Source organism: Phalacrocorax aristotelis, chromosome 3 (assembly GCF_949628215.1).
Source record: "Phalacrocorax aristotelis chromosome 3, bGulAri2.1, whole genome shotgun sequence".
In the NCBI taxonomy this organism is placed as follows: Eukaryota; Metazoa; Chordata; class Aves; order Suliformes; family Phalacrocoracidae; genus Phalacrocorax; species Phalacrocorax aristotelis.
This window is the reverse complement of record NC_134278.1, coordinates 63,734,921-63,760,418: the sequence shown is the minus strand read 5'-3', so window position 1 is coordinate 63,760,418 and position 25,498 is coordinate 63,734,921. Positions and strand designations below refer to the sequence as shown.

At 37.5% G+C, this 25,498-nt stretch overlaps 1 protein-coding gene across 3 annotated transcripts in view; it reads left to right on the top strand.

Moving 5' to 3' along the window:
- Positions 1-769: 769 nt before the first annotated feature.
- AHI1 (Abelson helper integration site 1) overlaps positions 770-25,498 on the top strand; it is a 98,125-nt gene continuing 73,396 nt past the window's right edge. For 2 of the 3 annotated variants that reach the window (XM_075087697.1, XM_075087696.1), the window contains exons 1-11: positions 770-876; positions 5,606-5,677; positions 6,508-6,629; positions 13,295-13,905; positions 14,452-14,615; positions 15,685-15,895; positions 16,604-16,796; positions 18,350-18,442; positions 19,935-20,120; positions 22,189-22,341; positions 24,546-24,678. In XM_075087697.1, the coding sequence (XP_074943798.1) occupies positions 5,668-5,677; positions 6,508-6,629; positions 13,295-13,905; positions 14,452-14,615; positions 15,685-15,895; positions 16,604-16,796; positions 18,350-18,442; positions 19,935-20,120; positions 22,189-22,341; positions 24,546-24,678 (1,876 nt within the window). In that variant the 5' untranslated portion in view covers positions 770-876; positions 5,606-5,667. Of the gene's footprint in view, positions 877-5,605; positions 5,678-6,493; positions 6,630-13,294; positions 13,906-14,451; positions 14,616-15,684; positions 15,896-16,603; positions 16,797-18,349; positions 18,443-19,934; positions 20,121-22,188; positions 22,342-24,545; positions 24,679-25,498 lie in introns of all 3 variants that reach the window. The other variant, XM_075087698.1, reaches the window with a different exon arrangement.

The window sequence follows — 25,498 nt, the reverse complement described above, 5'->3', positions numbered from 1 at the left end:
ATTTATGCTGTGATTTGCAAATAGCTCACGTCTATTCCAAACATTTGATAGGTGACCTGCTGACTCCGAGGCCATTACTTTGTTAAGACTTAACTATCCTTGCTATTGACAGCTATCCTGTGCTTTTGACAGCTTTCACAGAATCACAGAATGGTAGGGGTTGGAAGGCACCTCTGGAGATCATCTTGTCCAACCCCGCTACTTGGGCAGGCACACCTAGAGCAGGGGGCACAGGACTGCGTCCAGGCAGGTTTTGAATGCCTCCAGGGAAGGAGACTCCACAGCCTCTTTGGGCAGCCTGTGCCACTGCTCTGTCATCCTCTGTCAGCTTTTAAAACGGATGATAAACCATCCCTGAAAGGCTCTCCTATTTCTAAAGTTTTTCAGTTTCTCCTCTAACCGCCAAACCCAGCCCAACTCCCACCGCCTCAGGGAGCCCCAACGGAAAACAGCCGCCTGACGCCCTTCCGCGCACACACGCCCTGAGGGGAGCGCGAGCCGCGCATGCGCGCCAGCACGGCCCATACCCGCCGCTCCAGCCCGCCCGCCCGCTTGATCCCCGTCAGGCTGACCCCACTGCGCAGGCGCAGCGCGGCCGCTGAGACTTCCCGGCGGGAAATCACACGACGGTGCGCTGCCTAAAGCGTCCCGGCGTGACGCGCGAGCTCTGCGGCTTCTTCGTTCCCGCCCTGCTCTCCCGCGCGCATGCGCTAATGCCCGCTGTTTCCTTGGCAGCAGTGATTGTTTTCGGCAAAACCACCGGGGCGGCGCTGCGGAGGGGGAGCGTGGGCCGGGGCGGGGGGAGGGAGACTACCGCCACCGGCGGCCGCGGGGGGAGGCAGGGCGGCCGCTGCTACGGAAGCGGACGGGGCCGACGTGAGTGATGCCCTGGCGGTGCGGTGGGAAGCGGGGCGGCATCAGGCAGGGCCCGGGCGGCGGGTGGGGAGGCCCCGCGCGGCCGGGGTCTCGCCGGGCGCTGCCGCCGCTCGTCCCAGCGCGCGGCTCCAGAGGCGGGCAGGCTGCGCCCCGGCCCGCCTCCCCGCCGCTCTTCCCTCCCCCGGCTCCCCTTCCCGCCTGCCGGCACTCCCCTCTCCCGCCAGCGGCCCCTCCCTCTGCCCGGGGCTGGGGGCTCGGCCGGGGGCTCGGCAGCCGTTAGGGAGCGCGCCGCGGGGCGGCCGTTGGCGCGCGCGGCAGGGGCGACGGCGCGCGCGGGCGGTGTGAGGCGGCCGGGGACCGGCCTGTGGCGGGGCCGGGGGCGGCTGGCGGCCAGTCCTGCCTTCCTCCCTGCCCTGCCCTGCCCTGCCGTGCCCGGGCGGCGCGGGGAAGAGCGGGAGCTGGGCCCCGCAGCTAGCGCCGCCGCTGAGGCCCCGGGGAATCCCGGGGGCTGGCGGCAGGGCCAGGCTGCACGGGCGGCCTAGAGGGGCCGGCGTGCCTGTCGTCTTCTGGTGCCGGTGCAGCGTGGTGGAACGCAGCAAAGCTGCGCCAAGGCTTAAATCCTTGAGTATTTATTTTTTCCTCTCGCCTTACAAGCTCTGTAGTTTACTCAGGTGAGGTTGCATGGTCAGTTCATCCCCACGTGAAAATGCAGTACTGCTCCATACGTGACGTGTTAAGGTCTAAGACTGATGCACATCTTTCACATCAGGAATGTGGATCTAGACATTAAACGCCATTAATCCCATCGGTTAATTCAGTTATGGTGCATGCTAGGAACATTCCTTTTTACTGTTGTTGTTTGCCATTATTCCTCTGCACAAAGCAAAATGCCACTTCGGAAACTAAAATACTTAGGGTGATGAGAAGCCATTTTCAATAATTCCGATCTAAGGCAGAGACTTAAAATGTAGTAAATTATAAAAGTCAGCTCTATTATCTTACACAGAACTGAAGTCCATAGTTTTGCCACCAGGGCAGACAAAGACTGTTTTCAACCTCCTCCTGACCAACGGAAGGTGCCAAATCTTGTGGGGGAAAAAACAGCATTTACTCTGAAGCTAAAGCTTTCTGATATGTTATGATTAGAAAACTCAGATGGGTTGCACAAGTTTTTTAGACATCCTTTTAAATTAGTGTGAACACAAAATTTTTACAGGCACATCCAAACTGGTAGAAAGCTACTGCACTTCTAGTAGTGTTTCTTTGATATACAGGTGCGTAAGTATTTACGTGGTAGTAACAAAGCTGTCTGTCATTTTTCTGCACCTAAATACTGAATAAAACAAGATTGGTTTTTGATGTCACATTTATCATAAGATGAACAGATTCAACTCAGTGTTATTTTGCTGCATAATTCTGAGTTACAGCTTTTTCAGGTCTTGAAGTAGTGATACCTATAGATAGCTGAATTAGAAACCTCCTAGTTAGCCCCAAGATTTCCCACTATGATGACTGATCTCATCTAAAAGATGAGAAGTTAACAAGGGCTGGTGTTTTCCAGACTGGTTCCCAGCCAGACTTGTTTTCAGCCACTGAAGATCACATTCACTTTTTGCAATAAAAGAAAAATGAGGGGTTTAGTTCGTGAAAATCCTGAAGTGTGCAATTGTATTTTGTCAACTCAGTTTTCTAAATGGTCCTAATTAGGTAGGAAATTTGTCACTTCCCACTGTGTAGTACAGATTCTGTATGTTCCACTCTGTTATAGTGTAGGTTTGATTTTGGGGAGGGGGTGTGTGTGTGTGTTAAATAACTTTTTTTAGTGATAATAAAAGTGTAAATAGTGGGCTTTGTGGCATGTTTTGCATAGAGAATTCCTATATTATGGATGCAGAATACAGCAACTCAGTGGGTATTGTAAAATATTGTGAACAGAGCAACAATTTAATGTAGAATCACATCTATAAATACAGATGTAATGTTAGAGGAGAGCAAATGATATGTTCTTCAGGAAGTTTGGTAGTAATTCTTGGAAGCTTGGGCTTCGTGATTTTGTTTTCCTGGTTATTCCTGATGGCTGGAATATGCTGCTGTTCCAAGTATTTTTGTCATTCCTGGATTGCTTTATATTAACTAACATGGAAAAGATCAAATCTGATCAGGCAAAAATGCATCTTAAAGATGAATCTTAATAATAATTTAGTTTATTCATGTTGGGGCTCTGTGGTTGCTGAATTTTGATGCCAAATTAAATCTCTCCTATTTTAAGGTGAGATTATACTAAGTAAAGAGCCTTGTTCTTACCCTTGTTGATTAATGATCTATATTTATACAAATCTAGTAGTTGCTTTAATGCACCATGTCAAAGGTCATGTAACTCTAAATTGGAAATATGTATAAAATAATAGCACTAGCATTAGAGGACTTTATCTCTTAATTTTATTGCCACAAGAGGATAGTTTTTTACTGAATAGATAGAGGTAAGTAGAAAATTATGCCCTCACTGGTGAATTTGTTAAATCTATACATTATACAGAGAGTGCTGATAGACATGAGGTGAGTCTAGCCTTTGGAAAGGTGTTTATTCCATTATGAGAAAAAGTATCTGCAAAATTAATTTACCGATAGTCTTTCTGTGGTTTTATTTATTTAACCTTTGACCATAAAATTATTTCCATACTTGGAACAGGTGTGCACTTTGCTGTTGTGTTCTATATTGTCTTTCATATTTTTTTTGTTTTAAATTTAAGAGCCCTTCAGCATTTCATTTGTTGTTTGTAATGAGTTTTTCTGAGGAGTGGTTGAAATCACTGAACTAATCATAAGAGGGTTTTCCACTTTCCTGCAATCCCTGGTGAATGATTGCAGTGCTAGAATCCGCTGTATTTTATAGTTTTCCATTCTTTCAAATTATAAGTATTTTCTAGCCAACTGTGAATCGACTACTTGAAAAGCAGTACTTAATAACTGGAGTACTTATTTTAAAATGGCCTTCTGGTATAACTAAGTATAAATTGCAAAAGCAGATTTGTTTTTCAATAATATCTTGTGTTTTAATTTCTTGTAAGAAGTGTTATTTTTAACTCTTACTGTTTTATTTGTGACAGTAAAGTTTACTTTACAAGCTGAAACGTGTTTTAGTTAGTGAAAATATTGATACCTTGTCAGTGACATGATGAAGCATCTTACAGAACAAAACATTTTTTTCTTCCTATGAAGTCCCTTCTGGTCATCCTTGCTCATTTCAAACACCCTTAGATTATTGGATTCTTAGTATAAATGCTTTGCTTGATATATGAAACAAACTAATGACACCTGGCAACTGACCAAATAGTGCTTCTATAATCCCAAACCAACCCTAACACTTTGCCTTTTTTGTTTTGGTTTTTTTTGTGTTGTTTTTTTTGTTTTCTTACTTGAGTTTCATTTGGCTAGCCAGCAGACCAAACTACTGTAAGTAACAAATGTGAAATGACCTGAAAGTATGTAGCCTGTGGGGACAGGGAAGAAGCAAGTAACACTGTGAAAGATGAGAGGGATCTGAGGGTACGGTAGTGCAGGTGCCTGGGGATGTAAGCGTAGCCTCAGCTTTTTTCCTGTAGTGGTAAGGTATGTGTGCCCAGCAGTGATTTCTAGTGTTGAGGCCAAGTGGTATATTTGGCTCACCTCAATACTATTAAACTCAGCCCCAGATCAGAGTGGCCGCATGCAATCTGCCTATTAGTAATAATCCATTTTAACTCCTAAACTCTACCCAGGAATTGCTCGGGTGGGTGTTGGGTGGTTTGGACCAAAATGGAGCTGAGGGTAATGCAACAGTATAGTCTGGCACTATTTAATGCTACGTCTTAATTTATGTGGATAGATGTAGCGTGGGTGTTCAGTGAATGTGAGCGAGTGGTGTCTAACAGAAGGTGTTACCTAGTGAGAACTTGGAGCTGTTGCCCAGTGGGCTACCATGGAGATAGGTACGATACTTGCATGGAAGGCTAAAGGGAACATAACACATTAGTAGAAAGCTAGGTTTCATTAGTTCTACTGTTTACAAAACAGCTTTTTGTATTAAAGTTTTTTGTAAAACATTCTGAATTTTCTTGATGAAAAGATAAAGCCATGTAATATTTTTATTTGCCTTCAAGCTTTGTTTGGGTTGTTCGCTTTTCTCCACAACCAGGAAGGCCTAACATTTTTTCCTTTAGAGAAATGATTTCATGTAATTGCTTGTCTGCTTTATGTAAAATAAAAATGCTTTGTGTAAACATAAATATTTAGAGATTTGTAATTAAGTTAGATTTGCTGACAGATATTAATCTTTGCATTGAAAGCTATCAGCTGGCTACAGTGTGACTTCCTTGGTAAAGCTGTCAGGATAGGAACCTGATTAGAAAGGCTTCAGTATAAATGGCTTCATGAGTCATTATTATTTAAATAAACTACATTCTTTTAGAAGACTGGAGGACTACAGTACTGAAGTATTTGGCTATTGCCCAGAAATATATAGCTAATTAAACTGCAGTAGTGTTACTTGTTATTTGAGAGTAAATAAAAGCCATCAGATAGATGCTGAGATTTGGTGGCAGAGAACTTCTAATAATTTAGACAAATAGTCTAGAAATAAATATTTCCCTGAAAGACCTGTACTCATCCTTGAAATTAATTAGCATGCATTCAATTGTTAGCTTAAAGTCTATGGACCAGTTGTGTTAAAGTTGTTCATTACTTTAAATAGAATGGTGAATTCTAAGGAAGAAGCAGCTGGTGTGTTGAGCCTCTTCTGACTGAGGACTGAAAATGCCAGCAGGTAAGAATACTTTGTGTTTGATTTCTGATACTATTCTATAGTCAGAACTAGATGTGAATGGTTGAGTCCACGTGTGTAGCTGATTTCGAGAATGTTGTGTGGGTTTTTTTTTTTTCTTTTTTTAATTTGGGGCTATTGTAAAAATTGTAATTACAATGGTAAATATGCTGTAGCTGAGGATTCAGCCATCTTTTTCAGAGGTGAACCAGATTGCATTTTCAATTCTTTAGCCTCAAATTAAGTATCGCCTCAGGGGTGCTAGAACACCTACTGCTTCAAGAGTTGAAATGTTGCTGATAGCAGTATCATAATTGACAGAAAGGCAGGGACTCTCACCTCCAGCTGATGCTGGATCCATGCATGCTCCTGCCTCTTACAGATCTCTCTCAGGTGGTGCTCCTCTGGGTTCCAGACTCAGTAAGAACCTAGAGCTGCTGCTTCTCCTGGAGACACATATCACCTCTGTTATCAGTGTACTACTGTTCATGAACGGCAAGGGCAATAATCTGTCCTCTGCTTTGCTTTGGCTAGCCCAGGTTTTGTCCTGATCCTGATGTATGTGCTCTTCAAAATGTGCCCTTTTCAGGAAACAGACTTCAGCAACAAGTAATAGGCTGGTGTGTTTGTATGGTGTTGCTGAGTTATCCTTGTGTGGTTTATGTTGTCAGTAGAAATTCTTAACAGTAAGCAAATTTTTTTTGGCAAACTTTCCCTGCTAAAATAATTCTAATCCTTTGCAACTTTAAAGCATGATTATGTGCTTGCATGTGTATCATCAAGCAATAGCGATTACTGAACTAGAGAATCATGCTCTAGATTTCTTTTTGCAGTTGAAAGTGAGGCAAAGGCAAAAACCAAAGTCCGCTTTGAGGAAATCTTCAGACATCATGCTGGCCTAACGGACACGAAAAAATCAAAGAAAAATAAGTTTCATTCTGAAGAGAATATTGTGGTGAGTTTGAACACATGCAAGCTTTGTTTGGTTGCCTTCCTTAATGGAAAAAGATCAGGAAAATGTATTGTAGAAAGGGGATTGTAAGCATTTTGAAAAAAATCAAGTATAAATTATATTTCTGCATGTATCCTTTGGTCTTGATGTGTTTTTTTCACCACAAATCAAAATGTGTTTGTTGTTTGTGTACCAGCAATGCATCCTTGTAATTTGGAGGTATGCCAAAATTATATGGAATATAATAATGGTAAAAAGAAAGCGTTACGTGCAGGCATGCACACATTTAAAGTCTGCCAGTACTTTTTTCCATTCATGTTTTTCAGAAAAGTTTTAAGATTTTCAAATTCAGTATGGACTTTAGTGGGAGTTTGAGTGATGGGCTAGTGGAACTGTGCCTGTAAAAGTATTTAATTTTGAGGGTACTACATCTGTGTAATACAGGTACATCGGTGTAATACATCAGTGAATTGAGAACTGATGAGAATTTATAACAATATTAGGGATAATAATTAATTTTATTTCCTAAAAATTACTGGTACAAGAATAAGAATTTACAAACAATATTAAACAACATTTGAAACTTTTTTTTTTTCCAATTTGACCACAGTAATTAGTATATATCTGCATGTGCTGAGCTTTGTGTCTGAGTGGTCCCATGTTTACATGTCTATCTAGGCACTACACACGTATAAAGGTTTGTTTTAATGATTCTGGCCTTAGCTTGTCACTTGCATATTAGGAATGATTCCATCACCCTGACCTTACGGTTAGGTGATGTTTGTGGCGTATCTCTCAGAGCCTCAGAGATTCCTCTGAGTTAGGTTCATATTGTAGCTTTTTTCCTGAACAGAAGAATAAATGGTTAATATGTGTCCTATATATACTGATTATTGACTTACAATATGTGGAATTTCAAAAGTAAGCAATTTGCTTAAAAGACAAATGTTCTGGTTTGTTTGGGGTTTTTTGGGGGGTTGTTTTTATTTTCCTCCTGTTAGGTTTTATATTTTCAGTCTTTTTTATAGTTGCATCCATACCAGATGCTGGAAGGAAATGTTAATTCCTTAATACTCATTTAAGACAAAAGAGTGGTATTTTATATGATATCAGAATGTTACATTGTATTTATTACATCTATTTGGGATAGTTACATTAAACAGCGTTGTTATGCTGAAACATAGTTTTGTGTTTAGATAGACAATTTAAAGTTGATATTTGTGTAGGGTTTTTTTGCATTCCTTGAAGTTTATGTAATTAAGTCAATAGTCTATACAAAGAATCATCGTGGTGTCCAAAATACAGCACAGAAGAATTAGAGGGTGTTTTTTCCCCTTTTTTGCTGGCACATTTGTAAATACAAGACTAAATTCTTCCCTGGTTAAGTTTACTTTTTTTATGAAATGTGTCTCAGTCTCTGTATGTACTTTGTAAGTATGATAGAAGTATTTTTTAGCACATAATTGCATGTTCATGTGCAACTATATATTACTGAAAAATGCTTTGTTTGCTTTGGTTTTAAAATTGGTTTCCATTCCAGAGGTCTCTGATGTAAAACACTAGTGTTTTGGAGTTACCTAGAAACACTTCAAATGACGGTGAACTGAATCAAAAGTTAGTGGTGTATACATACAAATTAAGAAGCATTTTTAGGATCAGTGTGGAAGCCTAACTTCATGGTTTTGTCGAAGCCATAGATTTTTACCAATGAAAGCACTAAAACTAAGAACTTGAGGAGAATGAATATTGAAACCTAATACTGTCTATTTTGAATATTTCCTTAAAGTGTGGTGAATTTGCAAGAGCTCAGGTTGATACTTTCCTTGCTGGTTGCATGTGAGGAGAAATGTCTGTAAAAGCTGCAGTAAATAACCAAATTTTTTTTTTTTTAAGAAATAAATGTGTGTGGGAGGGGAAGAGGAGGTAGATGGAGGATGTTGTCTGGCTTTGTTCCAGTTTTCTTCACTTTATATAATGTAATTGTGAAAAGTTTCACATGTCTTGAAATAACATGAAATTTATCAGTGATGGTTGTGTGTCACGCGCTTGCCATAAATGGTCTCCCAGGTTTGATCAGAAACAGGTCATGGTTGAGATCATATTTCCACTGGAAATGTTGCAGTCTGCTTCTTTTTTGTCTTTACTGAATCTAGCCTTTCTTAGATTAGTAAAACCTTTTCCATCAGTCTACTGTTTCCTTGAAGCTTGAGTTTTGGTGCTGCAGGATGTTGCTGTGATTTTAAATGACAGAAGTGAGGGTAATGAGATTGCCTGCCCACTTGCCTGCTCCACTCTGAGTGCCCAGTGGTGCAGTGGGTATGAGGCTTGAAGGCATGGCTGGAAATCCAAGCAACTGGGACTTGGTCAGAAAGTGAATTTCCTAGTATCCCTTCCAGGGCTAATAGTCACCATTTTTTTTTTTTGTTTACTAATTGTGTCTCCTATTACAAGTTGTCGGAATAAGGCAAGCCTCAGACCAGGAATGCCCAGACTGTTTTCCCCAGATAGATTAATCTGTATAAAGTCAGCGTGAAAATGATTGAGTTTATTTGGTTCAATCTAAATTTCATGGTAGAAAAGAGGATGCTTAACTCTGAAAATGTCAGTGAAATTCCTACCAGGTGAAAAGCAAGGTCCCTTTATGGAGGCAAGAATTTCTTCCCTAGATGGTAGTCTGACCAGTTTACAATATTGGGGTGGGCATGCTTTGATAACTAAGGTTTTGTATTCAAGGCAGGACTGCAACAGATTTACCCATTTGAAGCTTTTTACTTCCTACCTCTCTGAGTCTGCTCCTTCCCTTTCTTCATAAGGCCCTGGATGATGGGTTGGAGTCTGGAGTTTCATGAGGGCACAGGTAATAGGAGTTTATCTCCAGGCTTGAAAATCCTTGTATTCTTTTGGGTAAGATGGATGTTGTACAGGTTTCTTCTGACTAAGTCAGTACTTTAGCCTTCTGTCTTAGATGTAAAAGACAATCTGCGGAGCTTTGAGGTTGTAGAATTTTCCCAGGGTCTGTTTCATAGCCCATTTTTTTCCGTAAGCTGACAGGCACTGAAAAATTGTTGAGATTTCTACTGGGTTCTAGCCCTTTGCTTCTTATATTTAAAATAGGAGAACTGCTAATAGTTGACTATATACTTGACCTACACATTTTCTCAATGTTTGCTATTAAAATTTGGTGAAACTTCTCCAGTCCCATCCTGTCTGTAAATTAAAGGTCTTCTAGCTTTAAGCATCAACATTTTGAAGTCTCACATGAGCAATGGCAGTAAAATTGGTTCCCCAGTGCATTAAAACATCCCAGCCAACTAAGCCAGCATCACAAGTACATTCATTACCAATTCACTTGTCAGCAACCAGTACATATCAGCCCCTCAGTGGGCTGGCTGATTTTTCATGGTCTGCCTGTATTACAGGAAGTTCGGATACCTCTGTAAATCTGGTTATCCGAGTTTCCAGATACCTTGACCAAAACCCACTTAATGTGTTTCCAGGTTCCATTCATGCATACTTGAAAAGCTGTTTTAAAAAGGAATAAGATTCTTAGGTGTTGTCCCTGCTGTCAGCTCTGGATCACAAGTGGCAAGTGGCGTTGGACCTGGGATTGGCTCATTGTGGTATGAGTCTTGTGTGCTAGCCCACCTGCGTGCATCTTGGCCCATCTCTCCTCCTATCAGGCCAGTAATGCAAGTAGGTCTGTTCTCAGGGAAGAGTGCTTCCTCTGCCCTGGTGTCGCAATGTGGCCATGGAGCTGTTTTGAAAAAAAACCAACTCATTTTATCACTGCTTTTAGCTGAGGAGGTCAGGTTCAGGTCAGTAACCCTCTGGAGTTAATCCAGAGACAGGCCGATCCTCTGAGCTGCTTTTCCAGCCTAACTGCTTTTTCTAACTCAGTTCGAGTGCGTTTATGTATATATGATTGCTCTTAGTTGATCTTTGTCCTCCTTTTCAGACAGAGAATCTATACCAGTATCCCTGCCTCTGCCTGAGACCTAACCTCATGGGTTTTATGAACCTCTTGGCTTTTACTTTATAATTTTGTGACTCCCTCCCATCTTTTGTCTGTTTAATTACATCATGTAATTACAACATATGAAAAAAAAAGTGGCCTGAATTAAGATCATACAGGCTATGTACCTGAGGAATTTGTGTTTGAACTGTTGAAGCAGCTTTGTGCTGCCTGCAGTGTCTGTTAATGTTCCTGGAATTTCCTGTAGTTTGAGGTTGTGGTTTATTTCGTTATGAGGATATTCTGTATTTTTTTTCCCTAGGAGTAAATTTGCTATAATTAAGTGACTGTGTGCTGCTACTATTCATGACACATGTTTTGTGGACGTATGTTTTTGTTTGTGAGCATAATAAGTAACAAGTTCTAGTAAATATTTCGAGCAAACTTTTGCAACAGCTAAGTTTCTTTGAGGAAAAGATTCTGGGATGTCAGAGTTATTTTAGAAACTCCTGGTCAGGTCAGAGATGAGGGCTTTTTGCTTAGTATTTCTCAGAGAATTCTACTTCTTGGGCTTAATGGATTAATGTTCTATCAAACGCAAAAATAAACATTACCTTAGCTGTTGGTCATGGTCCGGGTCTTAATTACCCATGTGTTTTAACCTTCATTCCTTATACTCTGGAGTTAAAGCTATTCATAGAAATGCAGATAAGGAAGCGGACAATCTAAGAGAAAGCCTTATTTTGGTTTTCTAGTTTAATCAAAGCTTGTCGCTTTAAGGTTGTTTTGTTTTCTGGTTTGGTGTTTTTTTTTTATTTCCCTTACTCTATTCTGTGTTTCAAGTTATTTATATGAAATCTTCCACATCCTCTTAAATGATTGACTTATGAATAAAGAGGATGTTACTGGTCTATCTAAGCAAGTAAAAGATGAAGATACAAAGACAGGTTTTTTCACAATTTGATACAGAGATAATTTAAACTATTTTTAGGCATGGGATGCTAAAAATAAAGATACCTTCTGCAAAGATATATGAATGGCTTTTGATTTTTCTGATGTATTAGATAAGTATACTTGCATGAAATTCTAGACACTTTTTTAACTCGTACTTTGTTAGGGCAGTGTTGTTTAATATGTAGCATTAGTAAGTCTAGTGCATTTGTTATTACGCATGTACTTCAAACTTTCCTTTTGCCTCCCTTCTTCTTCAATACTTATATACTTTCCTTGTTTTCCATGTTCTCTCTTGAAATGTCAGATATGAATAAAACAAGATAGTGATGAAGGTTTGCAGGCTTACATATTTGAGCATACAATATGGAGGGAGATGACTTGCACATTGAGTGTTGAATTCTTTGTAGTCGTGGAAGAGTATTCTCACAGGCGGGATTTTTAGGGTAGAGTCCATCCTCAAAAGCATAATTGCCATTGCAATTTCATTCTCTGTTTTTTCTTCTTAGAAGCTTGTACATTTTGGTGATCGCTTATTACACATATTGTCCCTTTTTAAAAATGTTTGAGACAAACATGGTTCTGTAACTGGGAGAAGTATCCTAGCTAGAAGGGGAAGATGTCTCTGTTTATTGAGGGAGGAAGATGGTCTTAGCAAAGACAAGATTATATACAGATACTTATATTTTCTCAAACTTTTTTTTTGTTTTAAAGTTTTAGAGTTTTTGTGTTTTAAAGTCCTTTGCAGTGTTTCATGTGGAGACTCCAACAGGTTTCATGTAAGACAACAGAGTAAATGAACCTCAGTGACTTTATAGAAGTTCCACCAAGGAACACAGATCTGTGTGACAAGCTCCTTGCAGAATTAGGCCTTAAGTTACTTGCTGTGTTGTTTGGAGCATAGAATCACAGAATAGTTTGGGTTGGAAGGGAACTTCAAAGGTCATCTAGTCCAACCTCCCTGCAGTGAGCAGGGACATCTTCAACTAGATCCAGGTTGCTTAGAGCCCCCTCCAGCCTGACCTTGAATGTTTCCAGGAATGGGGCATTATAGCTTTCACTAACGAGGAACAGAAACCTGAAGGAGGGAGGAAAGTTTACAATGTGTCTTCTAAATAAACACCAGGAATTTGCAGGAGTGCACAAACAAGTGCATTAGCTGAAATTTATCTTATCTGTTTTTACTAGACTGGTTTTTAGATCAACTCTTTGTCCTTCTACTAAGAATAATGTGGGATATTTTTTTTTCAACTTTATACCTTTTAAAAAAGTCTTAATGGAAATCTGTTTTTCAGTTTTTAGCACTTTTTAATATAATTTCATTGTCAAACTTTGGCAAGCAACTTTTGGTAAAAGAGACTACAAACAACTGAGCCTGAAGCCTGTCTCTGTCTTGCATTTTAAATGGATGAAAATACTTGATTTTGTGCTGCATGTAATCTTCAAGTCTTCTACAGTCTAAAGCATTGGCATCTGTTTATGGAGTAGACTAGTTGATTTCTTTTTTTACTGGGTATACAGAAAAGCAATTTAAAAACATAGTGAAACAAAATTGAGGATGAAGTGCCCAAACACAAAATGTTTTTTTTTTAGTGTGAAATTTCTGTTGCCTTTCAATCTGTCACTTGTTAAAAGATCTGGATATTTTGCTGTTTAAAATTATTTCATTTTACTTTGTGTAATGTTGCTAAAGAAATAACATGAAGTACTATGTTTATCCTTAGAATGTGATTTTTAGTATGTTTTATGTTCTTTTGATTTATAGCTTGACACCTTTAGAAGTAATATTGATCTAGCTAAGGAAAGTGTGAATGATGAAGCAATTATAAACAACACATATAACCCTGAAGAAGAGAGTCCCCGATTTACAAAAAATAAACTGAGAGAGAAAGCCTCAATTGCAGAGAAAATAAACAATGATATTGTTAGTGGAGAGGAGAACAAGCAACCAAAGTCTAACAAGAAGAAAAAGAAATCACTGTTACAAGAACAACTTAATGAGGAAGAAAATTTATGTGAAGGTAAATTGGAGAGTTTTGAGAAAAAGATTAATGATTTTCCAAAGAAGAAAACAAAAAGTAAATCACAAACAGATGTACCTCATCAAGAAGGTAGTAGAAAGATTAAAAATTCCTTGACTGAAGTGAGAAATGTAACTGAATTAGAAGAGGAAGAAGAGCTAATTCGAGCCTATCAGCTGCATGTGGCTGAGGATGAGGCAAATGCAATTAAAAAGAAAATAAGAATGAAACTTAAAGAACAGATGTCTGAATTTACCTCCAGCGTTCAAAGCCATGAAGTTGTATTGAACAATGAAGTGGGCAAAAAGAAGAAAAAGAAGAAAGAAATAGCAGTTTTAAGTGAAGCTGAAACAAGGTACCATGATAAGTTGTATACCGTGTGTCTGTGAATCTTAAGTGAAATGTTTCATTTTGTTTTAAGATAGACAGAAGCTTTCTGATAAACTCTATATGTTTTCTAAGTGATGAACTGGGTGAATCTGTTTTCGAAAAGTATTTGGTAATATTTTCATAATGCTGTCAAGATTAAACAGAATCTGTGACTTTTTAAAAAAATACCCTCTATTACTAATTGATGTTTATTTTCTGTGGAGCTCGGTCTTACCTAACTTAAGATAATTTTGTACATGATTTTTAGTGATGAGTGATGGCCCTGATCCAGCAGAAGAGTATTAACTTAGCTCTGTTCACATGAATGGTTCTGCAATTATCTGGAAATTAGGGGGAAATGAAAAAGGCAAGACACTAATGTTGGGGGTGTGCGTGTTGCATTTTAAAGATGCACCGATGATGAGTTGCAGAACTGAAGAGGAAATTTCAAGTGGATTAATAACGGTAATGAGCAATTGTATCCATATATGCGGTAGAATGCCGTTGCTGACAGTAATCCATTACATTGCAGTGCAATGTCCCTTTCTGAGCTACAGCATCATCCAGCAGAAGATGGCGATGGCAATGAAAATCAGTCATTGGAAAGACTATTTACATCAGAAGGACAGAAACTGGAGGAAAGCGTGGAAAAACAGAAACCTAAAGCAAAGAAGGTTAAAAAGAAAACCAGAAAAGGTCTGCCAACAAAATGTCAGAATGATGTGCTGCTTTGCTGCTTTATCCAAGTCGTCTTTTCTTTTTTTTTTTTTTGTGCTGCTACAGAAATATTTGTCCATGGTAGTAACACAGAAATGATTGAGCTGTTGAAGTTACTTAAGTTTGTTTAGTTACTTTATTGTATTTTTGTCCTTTCAGCTCTGAGACTATGTTAAGAACTTAATTTGATGTATCAGTCTCAAGTCCTGAGAATTCATTTACTGTAAATAGTTTTTAAATTGATAAATAGTTAAGAAGTGGGGGGTTTTCAAGCATAATATAATAATACATATATCACCTTTACAGTGTATTACTTAGGTGCATATTCTAATTGTCTTTTTATTATTTTATCATTTTTATTTACTTTAAGCCATAAATGATGTATTGCCACTGTTTTAACCTGATGCTCAATTCAAACATAAGAAATACTTTTTCACGCAACACACAGTCCAATTGGAGAATTCATTTCCTCAAACATTGTGGAGGCCAAAATAAGAAATAAGTTTAAAACTGGATATTACAGAAATTGATGAGGAGTCGGTCTTTTGATATTTATTAAATATGGTGGTCTCACTGTAACTTGTAAATGAGAAAGTTCTGAAACTAGTGTTTGGTAAATTCAGGGAAAACGCATGCGGATAAAGCATCAGTTTTTGCTTATCTTGTTTTTTGCATATTCCTTAAAAAAACCCAACAACAACAACAAACAAAAAAAAAATCCCCTACCATAGGCTGTAGTCCAGAGCAGGAAATAGAACTGTATGGATTTTAAGTCATTGTGGCGTAGAAGAATCTGTGTCAATCAAGAGGAAGACCTCTGACTTTATTTTAAAATGTTTGTTAATATGAATAGCTTATATAGTCATATGTATGTTCATACATGTTTAAAGTGCTGCAAATTTGATAATTTTGTTTTAACCTATTACATAAAGAAGATGTTAAATATTAATTTACGACTGATTGCTAAGACAATACAGAGAATTTTCACTCCTTTAAACAGTCATTAGTGGAACATAGTAACTTCTAATTTGCTTTGTTCCTTTGTTAGAAGGAAACACAGAAGTTGCTGCAGAAAATGATGAAGAAATGAATTCAGATACTTCAATGCAGTCTAAATTTGGTTTTGATGATGATCTTGTGTTGGGAGTTTATATCCATCGATCTGATCGACTTAAAACTGATCTCCTGGTTTCTCATCCCATGGTTAAAATCCATGTTGTTGATCAGAGGAGTGGCTTATATGTCAAGAAGGATCATAGGTAACTTTTATTAAACTGTTTCTATTATCAGTGATTATTAGAAATACATAGATTCTTCCCTAGAAAATTAAATATGAAAATAATGCTGAACTTTAAGCTTTGCAAGGTCATTCATTAGTTTCTATATCTATGATAATGCATATATATACCTACAGTAAATTAGAGTGGTATTTTTCTTTTCTTTTTGGCACTTTAAATGCTCTGCACTGCTGTATTGCTTTTGAGGTCCCCATATTTACAGCACAGTTCATTCTGTATTCTTTCCAGAGAGAATTAGATTAGATTAGATTAGAATAAGTAAGCAAAGCTATTGTAGCGTAAGTGCCTGCCTTTTCTTTTATAAAAAAAGAGCTTTTAAAATCCTGAAATGAAGTTTAGTTCTTCATATTTCTAGTAGCTGTCATGCATAATTTTCCTGAAAACCAAATTTTAACAGTGTTTAAGCAGTAGACTTTGCCATGATTATTATGTATAAATTTGGTAATAGTAACTTGATTGTTAGGATTTTGAACTTCAGCCTGAGGCAATTCTGTATACATTGCAAATTGTCCTAAGTTTTGGGTCGGTTTAGAATTTTTTTTTTCTAAAATCAAACAAATGGTATCTTGTATGTTTCTTTGCTTTCAGTAACTGAAAATATTGTTTTGTTTGAGTTGGGATTTTTTAAGGCACTATAACAATTGTAACTGTTTGGAAATTTTCAAACAGCAAGAGGAAAGTTTCTTCTTATTATGAACAAGAACAAATAGAGCATGTTCTTCCTATTATGACACAACCATATGACTTCAGACAGTCTAAATCAGCAATTCCAGAATGGGAAGAGCAAGTCATATTTAATGAGCGTTTTAGTTACTTTATTCAAAATACTGAAGAAAGCCCCCGGGTAATCCTGTTTTTTGAGGTAAGCTTAAATATTTTGTGTCAAATTTATGCACATTACAATTTTCTGTTTCTTTCTTCAGCAGTATATATTTGACTCTTTCAGTTGTTTTATTTCAGTTATATGGGGTGTTAAGGTACAAAATTAAGTGGAGATATCAAAAAGCGGTTTTGGTGATTGCTAATATTAATAAACATTTGTTAATAGCAAAACCCCCACTGTTTTGATAATAATAATGAGGACAAAGCTTTCTTATTAAATCAATTGTCAAACTTCTGGGAAAGGCTGGTAAGATTGCTGGTAAGATTGTTCCAGCTCAGGAGGGAAGGCACCACGTATAAAGAATATAACTTTTTCCTTTTTCACATTCTTAAAATCTGAAAAGAAGCTTAAGTACCAGAAACTCAAAGATGGGAGTTTGCTTGTAGCAACACCTCTTTTCCCTTGAACCGATGAGCAATCTATTGCATTGTTCACCAGTAATATTTTAGACGTCTACTACTTCCATTCTTCACAAAGCAATTATAAATTTGGGAGAAACTGTAAGGTATGTATTCAACATGATTTTGAGCTTAAGTATTTCAATATTTGTAAGGAGATATTCTGTAGCATTAACCTGAAAATGGGAACCTAATACAATCAGTATTTTTTCATTCCTTGTTTTTTATATTTCAAATCGATTGTATATACAATATCATCATATTCTTCTTTATGTTCTGTGATACTCATAAACAAACACATTTATAGAATTAAGAGTACTTAGTTGCTTAGTACAAAAGTAATTACAGTTGTACGTAAAGAGTCTTCATGGATACCATGTTAATGTTGGGACCAAAAGTATGACTACATTGACAACATGCTGTTTGTCTTCAGCATGGTTTATGAAATATCAGTTTGAAGAAAGCATGATTCGTAGTTTTTCTGAATACCAGAAAAACCTCCAGGAGTGGCTAGATATGAGAAGATTCTGGTTGCTGACCACAAAAATGAAGAATCTCATGAACATCATTGGAAATATTCAAAGTCAGGTTGGACAGGGCTTTGAGCAACCTGATCTAGTAAGAGATGTTCCTGCCCATGGCAGAGGTGTTAGACTAAAGGGTCTTTGAAAGTCCCTTCCTGATCATTCTGTGACTGATTCTATGACATAAGTGATAAAGCTAGGAAAGGAAAACTAACTTTTTGATTGCGGTTTTCCAGCTAGATTAACATACAGCTCATTTCGGCTGTCAGATCTGTGATCTGTTTGATTTGTGACCTATATAGGATTTAGGAAAATTATACATGAACATTTTTCTCTTTTTATTGAGAGAGAAGGGAAGCAAGAATAGTTTTTTAAGACCAGACATGTTCTTTTTTAAAGCAGTTCCTAAGTAGTCATCAGGTAAATGCATAAGAACCTGTTATTTCTAATTGCATACTTGTGTGGAAGAAGTACTGTTTTTGTAATTGCTTAAAATTGAAAGCTGCTTAATTTGGTGAATCGCATTTAGCATATTTTCAGCAGTATTTTTTAATTACCATGAAGTATATATTAATTAGAAATATGTTTATATTCCTATCAATACTTTCAGATCCTTGATTTTCTAAGTATGGGTGAAGTGAGAGCCAACTCTGTACAAACTCAGGAATGTGGTTTCCGAAAAATTTGTTGGGCATTTCTAAAGGTACTGTAAATATTTAAATGAAGAAACAACATTTATAAATCTTTTTATTCTGTTATCTAAAGCACAGTAATCATACTAAGTGTGAAAACGTTTTTTAATATTTCCAGGTAACAGAGATGGAAAAAACAAATCCTTGCTTGCTTGGCTGTTCTGTCCTTTCCCTCTACCTTTGCCCCATAAAATTCACAGTAACAAGCTTGTCAGTAAAGAATATGTATTTTTCAAGAAAGTATAGAATGTGTAAGAATTATTTTTGTTCATAAAGTACAGAAGGAGGTTTTCTTTGAGGGTTTTCTGTGTGTTCATGAGATTGTCTCTGCAAAGGAAATGACAAATCCACTAATTTCTGTACCTCAGCTGTTCTGTATTCTAGTGGCATTTTCAGTTGGCCAGTCTTTGAAAAGACTCCCTAGCCTAATTATAAAATGCCTGTAATTTTTAGTTGCAGAGTTTGAAATGATGCAGCAATGAGATACAGGTAGTTTAGCCCTCACATCATGTACCTTTCTACCCTGTTAGGAGAGACTTGAATGTGCCAGTTAGGCCTTTGAGAGCTGACAAGCTTTAATTTGCTTGAGGATTGTTCATTTACACCTACGCCTGTGGATGGTAGATCTGATCTTGACAGCCATTGAGCGGTCCACAACATGAGGAATACAGGAGAAGATAATGGACTGCAAGTTTAGGGAAAGGGAGAGAGACCTCCATATCATTCCACAGAGTCTCTTCTCACCACTGCCCAAGGTGAATCTACTGGAATCCAGAGGTCTTGTATCCCGTGCCTGGGTGTATAGCTGGTGGGGACTGTGTGTCCAAGCATCCAGTATAGCCTACTTCTGAACAAAGGGAAGGCCGAATTTCCAACTCACAAATACAAATAAAACTGTGGCCTGTTCTTCATTCCTGCTGCATCTCCCTGCATTATCCTTTCACCTGTATCAGTCTAAGTAGAAATGTTGTGATAAACAGTGGTCACTGTTAATGGCATTAGGTACACTTGTTCTTTAGTTCAGTAGAGAGAAACCTGTTTCCTCTGAAGTTGGAAAGGTTACTGCTTTGCTGTATCTTCTGCTCTGAGTCAAAGCCTTGTCAGTGCCCTTTGCTGCAGCATTCAAAGGGGGCAGGTTTGGAAGAGGCTCTTTGTAGATTGGCAGTCCTTTCAGATTTGGGTGATTCCAGCAAGTAGTAATTGGAAAAAAAGGAAAAAAAAGTGGTACTGCAGAGGTTTTCCCACATGCAGGATATCACTGTTGTGCATATGAAACATGATTCAAAACTAGGCTGCCATCTAAGCTTTAATCTTAGTAATTTGATCATGGGGGTGTTTAATATATGCTTACTTCATTACCACTTTTAGGGATAGTATATTTCCGCCGTGGGAAGTGGATTTTGGAGTTTTTCCTGTAGTTGTTTGAGATACTAGAAATAATCAATGACTCTTACTTTTATGTTAATGTAACACATTTTTCCCTCTTTTTAATCGCCCTTCCAGCTTGTAGGTGCAAATGGAGTTCGAAACATTGATGGAAAACTCCGCCTGCAATTATATTACCCACCTCCAAGGACCAAGTCACATTCGAATGTTGTTGAGATTTATGACTGGTGGGCAAAATGTCCTAGAAATCGTTACCCATCAACTTTATATGTAACCATAAGAGGCATAAAACTGCCAGATCATGTAAGTAAAATATTTAATTGGATGTAGAAATATACAGACTTTTCTGTATGAACTAGTAACTAGCTAGAGCACGTGTGGTGTTCGTATGCATGCATATAAAAGCTCTACGTACATACATTATATAAAACAGCTACTATATAAGTAACCATAACAAGAACTTCGCATCCTAAGATACATGTTCCAAACTCAGTCCTTCATAGCAGTCTTTGAAAAATAGGCATACCTTCCCATCTGCAACTTTGCATATTTTGCCATTGACAGAAAACTTTCAGAGTACTTTCTTGAAGATTGATGTTCCTTCTCATTAGGAGAAATGCAATTCTAAGTCACTGGACTCATGCAGGTGTGTAAATTCTGTAAGTGAGGGAAGATGTAAGTCACTTAACTCTGATTCCCTGCACCCTCAAGCTATAATGAGTAATTATTTTTTTTTCAAATGAAAATTCCTTTAAAGACAGTCTTACATTGGTATGTGCTGAGATGTGCGTTCAAGGGAAAGACAGCATTTGTTGTTCTACAATGCAAGTACAATGTTGTTCTATTACATAATTTTCCATATGTATTTACAGTTGTCATAAGTCTTTCTACTGCTCACTGTTCATACAATCAAGGGTGATCTGTAGAAGCCTGGTGAGATGCGGTCCAAAACCGAGCTAGTCTGTGGGATTAGTTCATATGTTGTTGGGACATTTTTCTAATCTGGAATGACATATACAGATCTCTTGCTCAGTCAGCTGCTGAGGCTGTTAGGAATTCTGTGTGCTTTGCTTGAGCAGCTGTGCTTCATCTTTCTGGAAATGTGCTGAGCCCATCTTGTCCATGGTCTGAATGTTCTCCTGGTATATTTAGGTGCTATCGCTGGTCTACAGCTGTCCCTACTTCACAGTCCTCTGTGAAGCTCAAGTGATGTAATGAATTTGCATGGACTTTCTGCACTGTGCTTGGCTTAGATTCCTTGGCTACTGGTACTATTTCATTCTTGTTCTGATAAATGCCAGATTTGCCAAGGCTGGGATTGAGCTCCAGATACGAGCTGTGGCTTGATACAGTTTTCTATGTGTAGATTTCTGCTTCCATTTAAGATCTGTTACAGATCCTGCCTAGTTTCCTTCTTCTCCAGAAGGGCCCAGATCTCCCATACTTCCTGCATGGGCTGGTAGATATGAAAATAGATATGTCAGATAAAACAGAGCATCTTGCATGGAAGTAGACATCTATGTGTGGACAACTGATTTAAGCTCCTGAATTAGTTTCTACTTTCATAGTTGGTGTCCAGCCTCCCTTTTTAGTCACAAGAACCTGAAGTGGATACCTAGCAAATGTCAGCCTGGAAGAAAACAGTAATTTTGCCTGGTATTCAGATGTGTTTCTGAAGAGACTTGTCTTAGTGAAACGGATCAGAACTGCAGCAGCTGCTGCTTAATGGCCTCTGTGCCCCTCAGTGATGGGGCTGTGATGCTGCTTAACAGCATGAAGGCTTCCTGTGTGTTCAAGCTTGGTGTAACTTGTAGGTAAGGTTTAGTAAGTGCACTTGTAGAAGTTTGGAAAGTATATGTGCTTTACCTACAACAAAAATCACAAATGTGATCAGTCCTCTTTTTTTCTTTGCAACACTTGAACATAGTTTGTTCAATACACGATGCTGGTAGTATCTTTTGGTATCATGAATGGATTTTGTTGCAAAACATCTGAAGGTGGTAGATTAGCATCGCTAGAACTATTTACATGCTGAAGTGCCTTTTTTTTGTTATACAACACCTTCACAACGTAGTAGAGTTACAAATTTTCACTGAACTGAATAGTTAATAAAAATAGCAAAGTATCAGTTATTTGAAAAATCTTTGACACCATCTGACTGACACAACTTTGGAAGCTCAGCTTGCTTTCCGACTTGCTGGTTACTGTAATTAGATTTTTGCTACGCAGTTTTCATGTACTAAGCTTTTTCCAATCTCTATTTTTCAGATGTAGAAATGCAATGCATTTGAAAAAATTTGAATCTTTTCAGATATTAGACTGTTCGTTTTAAAAATGTTTTTTCCTCATACTTAGTTTTGTTTGCCATAAGGTTGCTCCTTCTTTCCGCTCTATGATAGCTGTTCAGCAGGAACAAAGCAGTGCAACACTGTGTGAGCTCCAGAGAGAGGGATCTAAAAAATCATGTGAACCCTTTCCAGAGGAGAAAAAGGAGCCGTTTAAATGGACAAGATTGCCTGGACAGGTGAAGTGTTTTTATTTGCTTTTTAAAGAAAAATAATTTAAAGATTTACTATCTTTTTATTATTTTATTTTTATTATAGATATTTTATGAAGCAAGTCATTCATTAAAGCAAATTTAAAAAATTACTAAAAATATAAAAAATAAGGAACTCTCAGAAATAGTAGAGGATGCTTAGCTTCTTACCAAATATGGTTGATTTAACCATTTTTTCCCAGAACAGTTAGGTATTTTTATGTCCAGAATTCTCTAGGAATTTGAAAGAGTAGGGCTATTCAGGTAGTGGAAGTAAGACAGGAAACTAGTTCTCAAATTTCAGCTTGACTGAAAATATTGTCTTTGGTTTTTTGGTTTTTTGTTTTTATTCCCTCAGTTAAAGATATTTTTGCAGTATAACAGAATTATGAAGGAACTTTCATTGAAAAACCTTAAGAATGTTCTTGCTGACTTCATCTTAACTCCTAGATCACTGAAGCTAATGGAAATTAGCAATCGTAAAAAGGGAATATTTTTGCAACTATATAGAATGTCAATGAAACAATTTCACATTTTTCTGTAGAGTGGTGTTAGTGTGAGTTCATGGTTCTATAAAGATTTGAATAATAAAAGGTTCGTTGACAAGGAACGTTGGTTTTGATTCCACACTGTAGTCCTTATACAGATCATTTCAAGAGGAACACTTAAATATGGATGGACTTAATTTTATTTCCCAGTAAAGTATGCTAATAATAATAATAAAATAGTAAAGAATAGACAATTCTGTTCTTAAAATGGAAATTTTCTTAGAAAAAATGACAGGATACCTAAAAGGTGTGTTTATGCTAATGTTCATTACTTTTCAGAAAGTTTCCATTCTGAAAATAAGTGTGTAATCAAAGCCAACAGAAATATGATCCTAAGAATATTTGCCTGCCATGATACAGATAAAATTTGGCAGCTTATTTATTCTTAGAGTAGGCCATGTCCGTATCAAAGAACTTTAGGAGCGATGATGTATTTTGTGATGTGCTGTCTTGTGAAAAAGTTTCAGTACAGTTAGTATGATGTGGCATGTCTGTTTGCCTAAGAATATTAAAGTAGATGTGCTTGTTTAAAAATAAATAATCACTCAAGAGTATTATTTCCTTTTTATACATTTCAATTATTGTTTTACCGTTAAGGCTAGGTTTTATCTTTTTAAAGAACCACGATGTATTTTTATCTGTTTCCATAAATATAGACGGATGATGTTATTTTTGCAAAATGTTTTATAGCATTATGAATTATTCAATAAGTGAATGAAATATGAATTTTTGTATGTGAATCACAGTTACACGTTCTGTAAATAAAAGAAGTTTGTTCTGAACTGTATTGATTCAATACTGTAATGTTTTATTTTAGAGGTTAAAAAGCATAAGAAGGCTTAATTGGATATATAGTTTCTAACAAGATGTGTTTACCTTTGTTCTGAAGTGAACAGTATATATTCAATTATTTCATAAGTAGATCTGTTTGTACACTTTTAAATGCATATGAATCTGTTAATACTAATTTTTGCATTCATAAAGGTAAATCAGGCTTATGTTAAATAATCACATAACTACTCTGGATATTTTAGTTACCCTTAAACTTTGAATTTAGTTCCGGAGAAAAAGCCCTTGGGTGAAAAAGAGTAAATATTTGGGGAGGGAGGAAGGGGGGCTATAATACCTGTGCAATTTTTTAATGTTTACTCTCCAGTGACGTTTAAAAAAAATCAGGGATTAAAATATGGATGAGGAATGCTAAAGGTGATTTGGTAGACCAAAGGTTTGAGTGCCTGTAGTTAGTCTTCTGAGTTCACGCTGCAGTCATTAAGTTATGAAAAGTTTGGCTTAAACTCCTTAAACAAGCTTGACTTATAGTGTAACTCTACAGCTTATATTATTAAGTCATCATTAAGCACATCTTAATCTTAAGGAAATTATTTCAGTTGTAAATGTTCTTAGGTTTTTAAAACTTGCTAGTTGTCTGTAATAATGGGGTAGAAATGAATATAGAAACTAGATGTGGCCTAAGTTATGCAGCAGAACTGTCTTTGTTCATAAGGCTGAATTGTTCTTTTAAATTCCCTTAAGACGTTAGTAGCTTTTTAAAACTTGTGCATGCCAGGAACTAAGAATGTGTTTTAAGCATTGGGTAGTTAATATTAATAACTGCGTAATCCCAATTCTTACATGAAAAGCTAGGTTTGCCGCATACCGAACAAGCATCTGTTTTCACTGCGAGGTGGAGATATGGGCTGTTTCTGTATTCGTTTCTCTCATGATGGAAAAACACTGGCGGCAGCATGTGCAGGAAGGAATGGCTATCCCATTGTTTGTAAGTTTAAAATACGTTTTGGGTCTTTTTCTTAAAACTCATGTAGTTTGAAAATAAAGGGCAAAAGATCCATTTTAAATATTTTTAGAGGTTCTGTTTTATAATTGAGTTATGTAAATTGTTCTGTGCATTAAAGAGCACTGATGAAAATGCTCTACCTGTGTTAACACGGCTGGAATTGGCTTTTCATACATGGTAATGTATGTACAGTTTAACAGTATGAAGTCACACTATTTCTGTGCAGAGGTCTACCTGAAATACTAAATCAGTCTGCGTAAGGAACGTATTTTCTGATAACAAGGTTTTAAGTGAAATAGCTTTTCCAGCCCCCACCACATGCTTTTTGTGTAAGTTTTTCTGCTAACCTATTATGGAAGTTGGATACATGGAATACTGTCATCTCCAGGCAGACCGCTGGAGGCTGCTGTCTTCCACAGTCCAGTTCAGCTGGAACTCAAACTTGGGGCTGCTTCTTCACAGTAGCCTCAACTGCATAATTCTAAAGCCCTGCATAAGAAAGTTGAGATCTAGAGAGAAGATTATTTTAAGTATACACTGTTCAAATGCAAGGAACAGTAAGTCTAGATTCCTTTATTACACAGCCCCATAAAAAGATCTCTATGTTAATCTATTTCAAAGATTGTTCAGGTAGCTGTCAAAATTTTTTAAAAAAATTATAATCCTAATTTGGTTCTAATAATTTAAAGCAAGTAGGCTGTTTCATGAGCCACTAGATGGAAGTATATGGTTGCTGTCATTGTATATCTAGCAGCTAATTGATCTTCTCTGAAAATGAGAAGAAAATTAGTTGACTTATGGT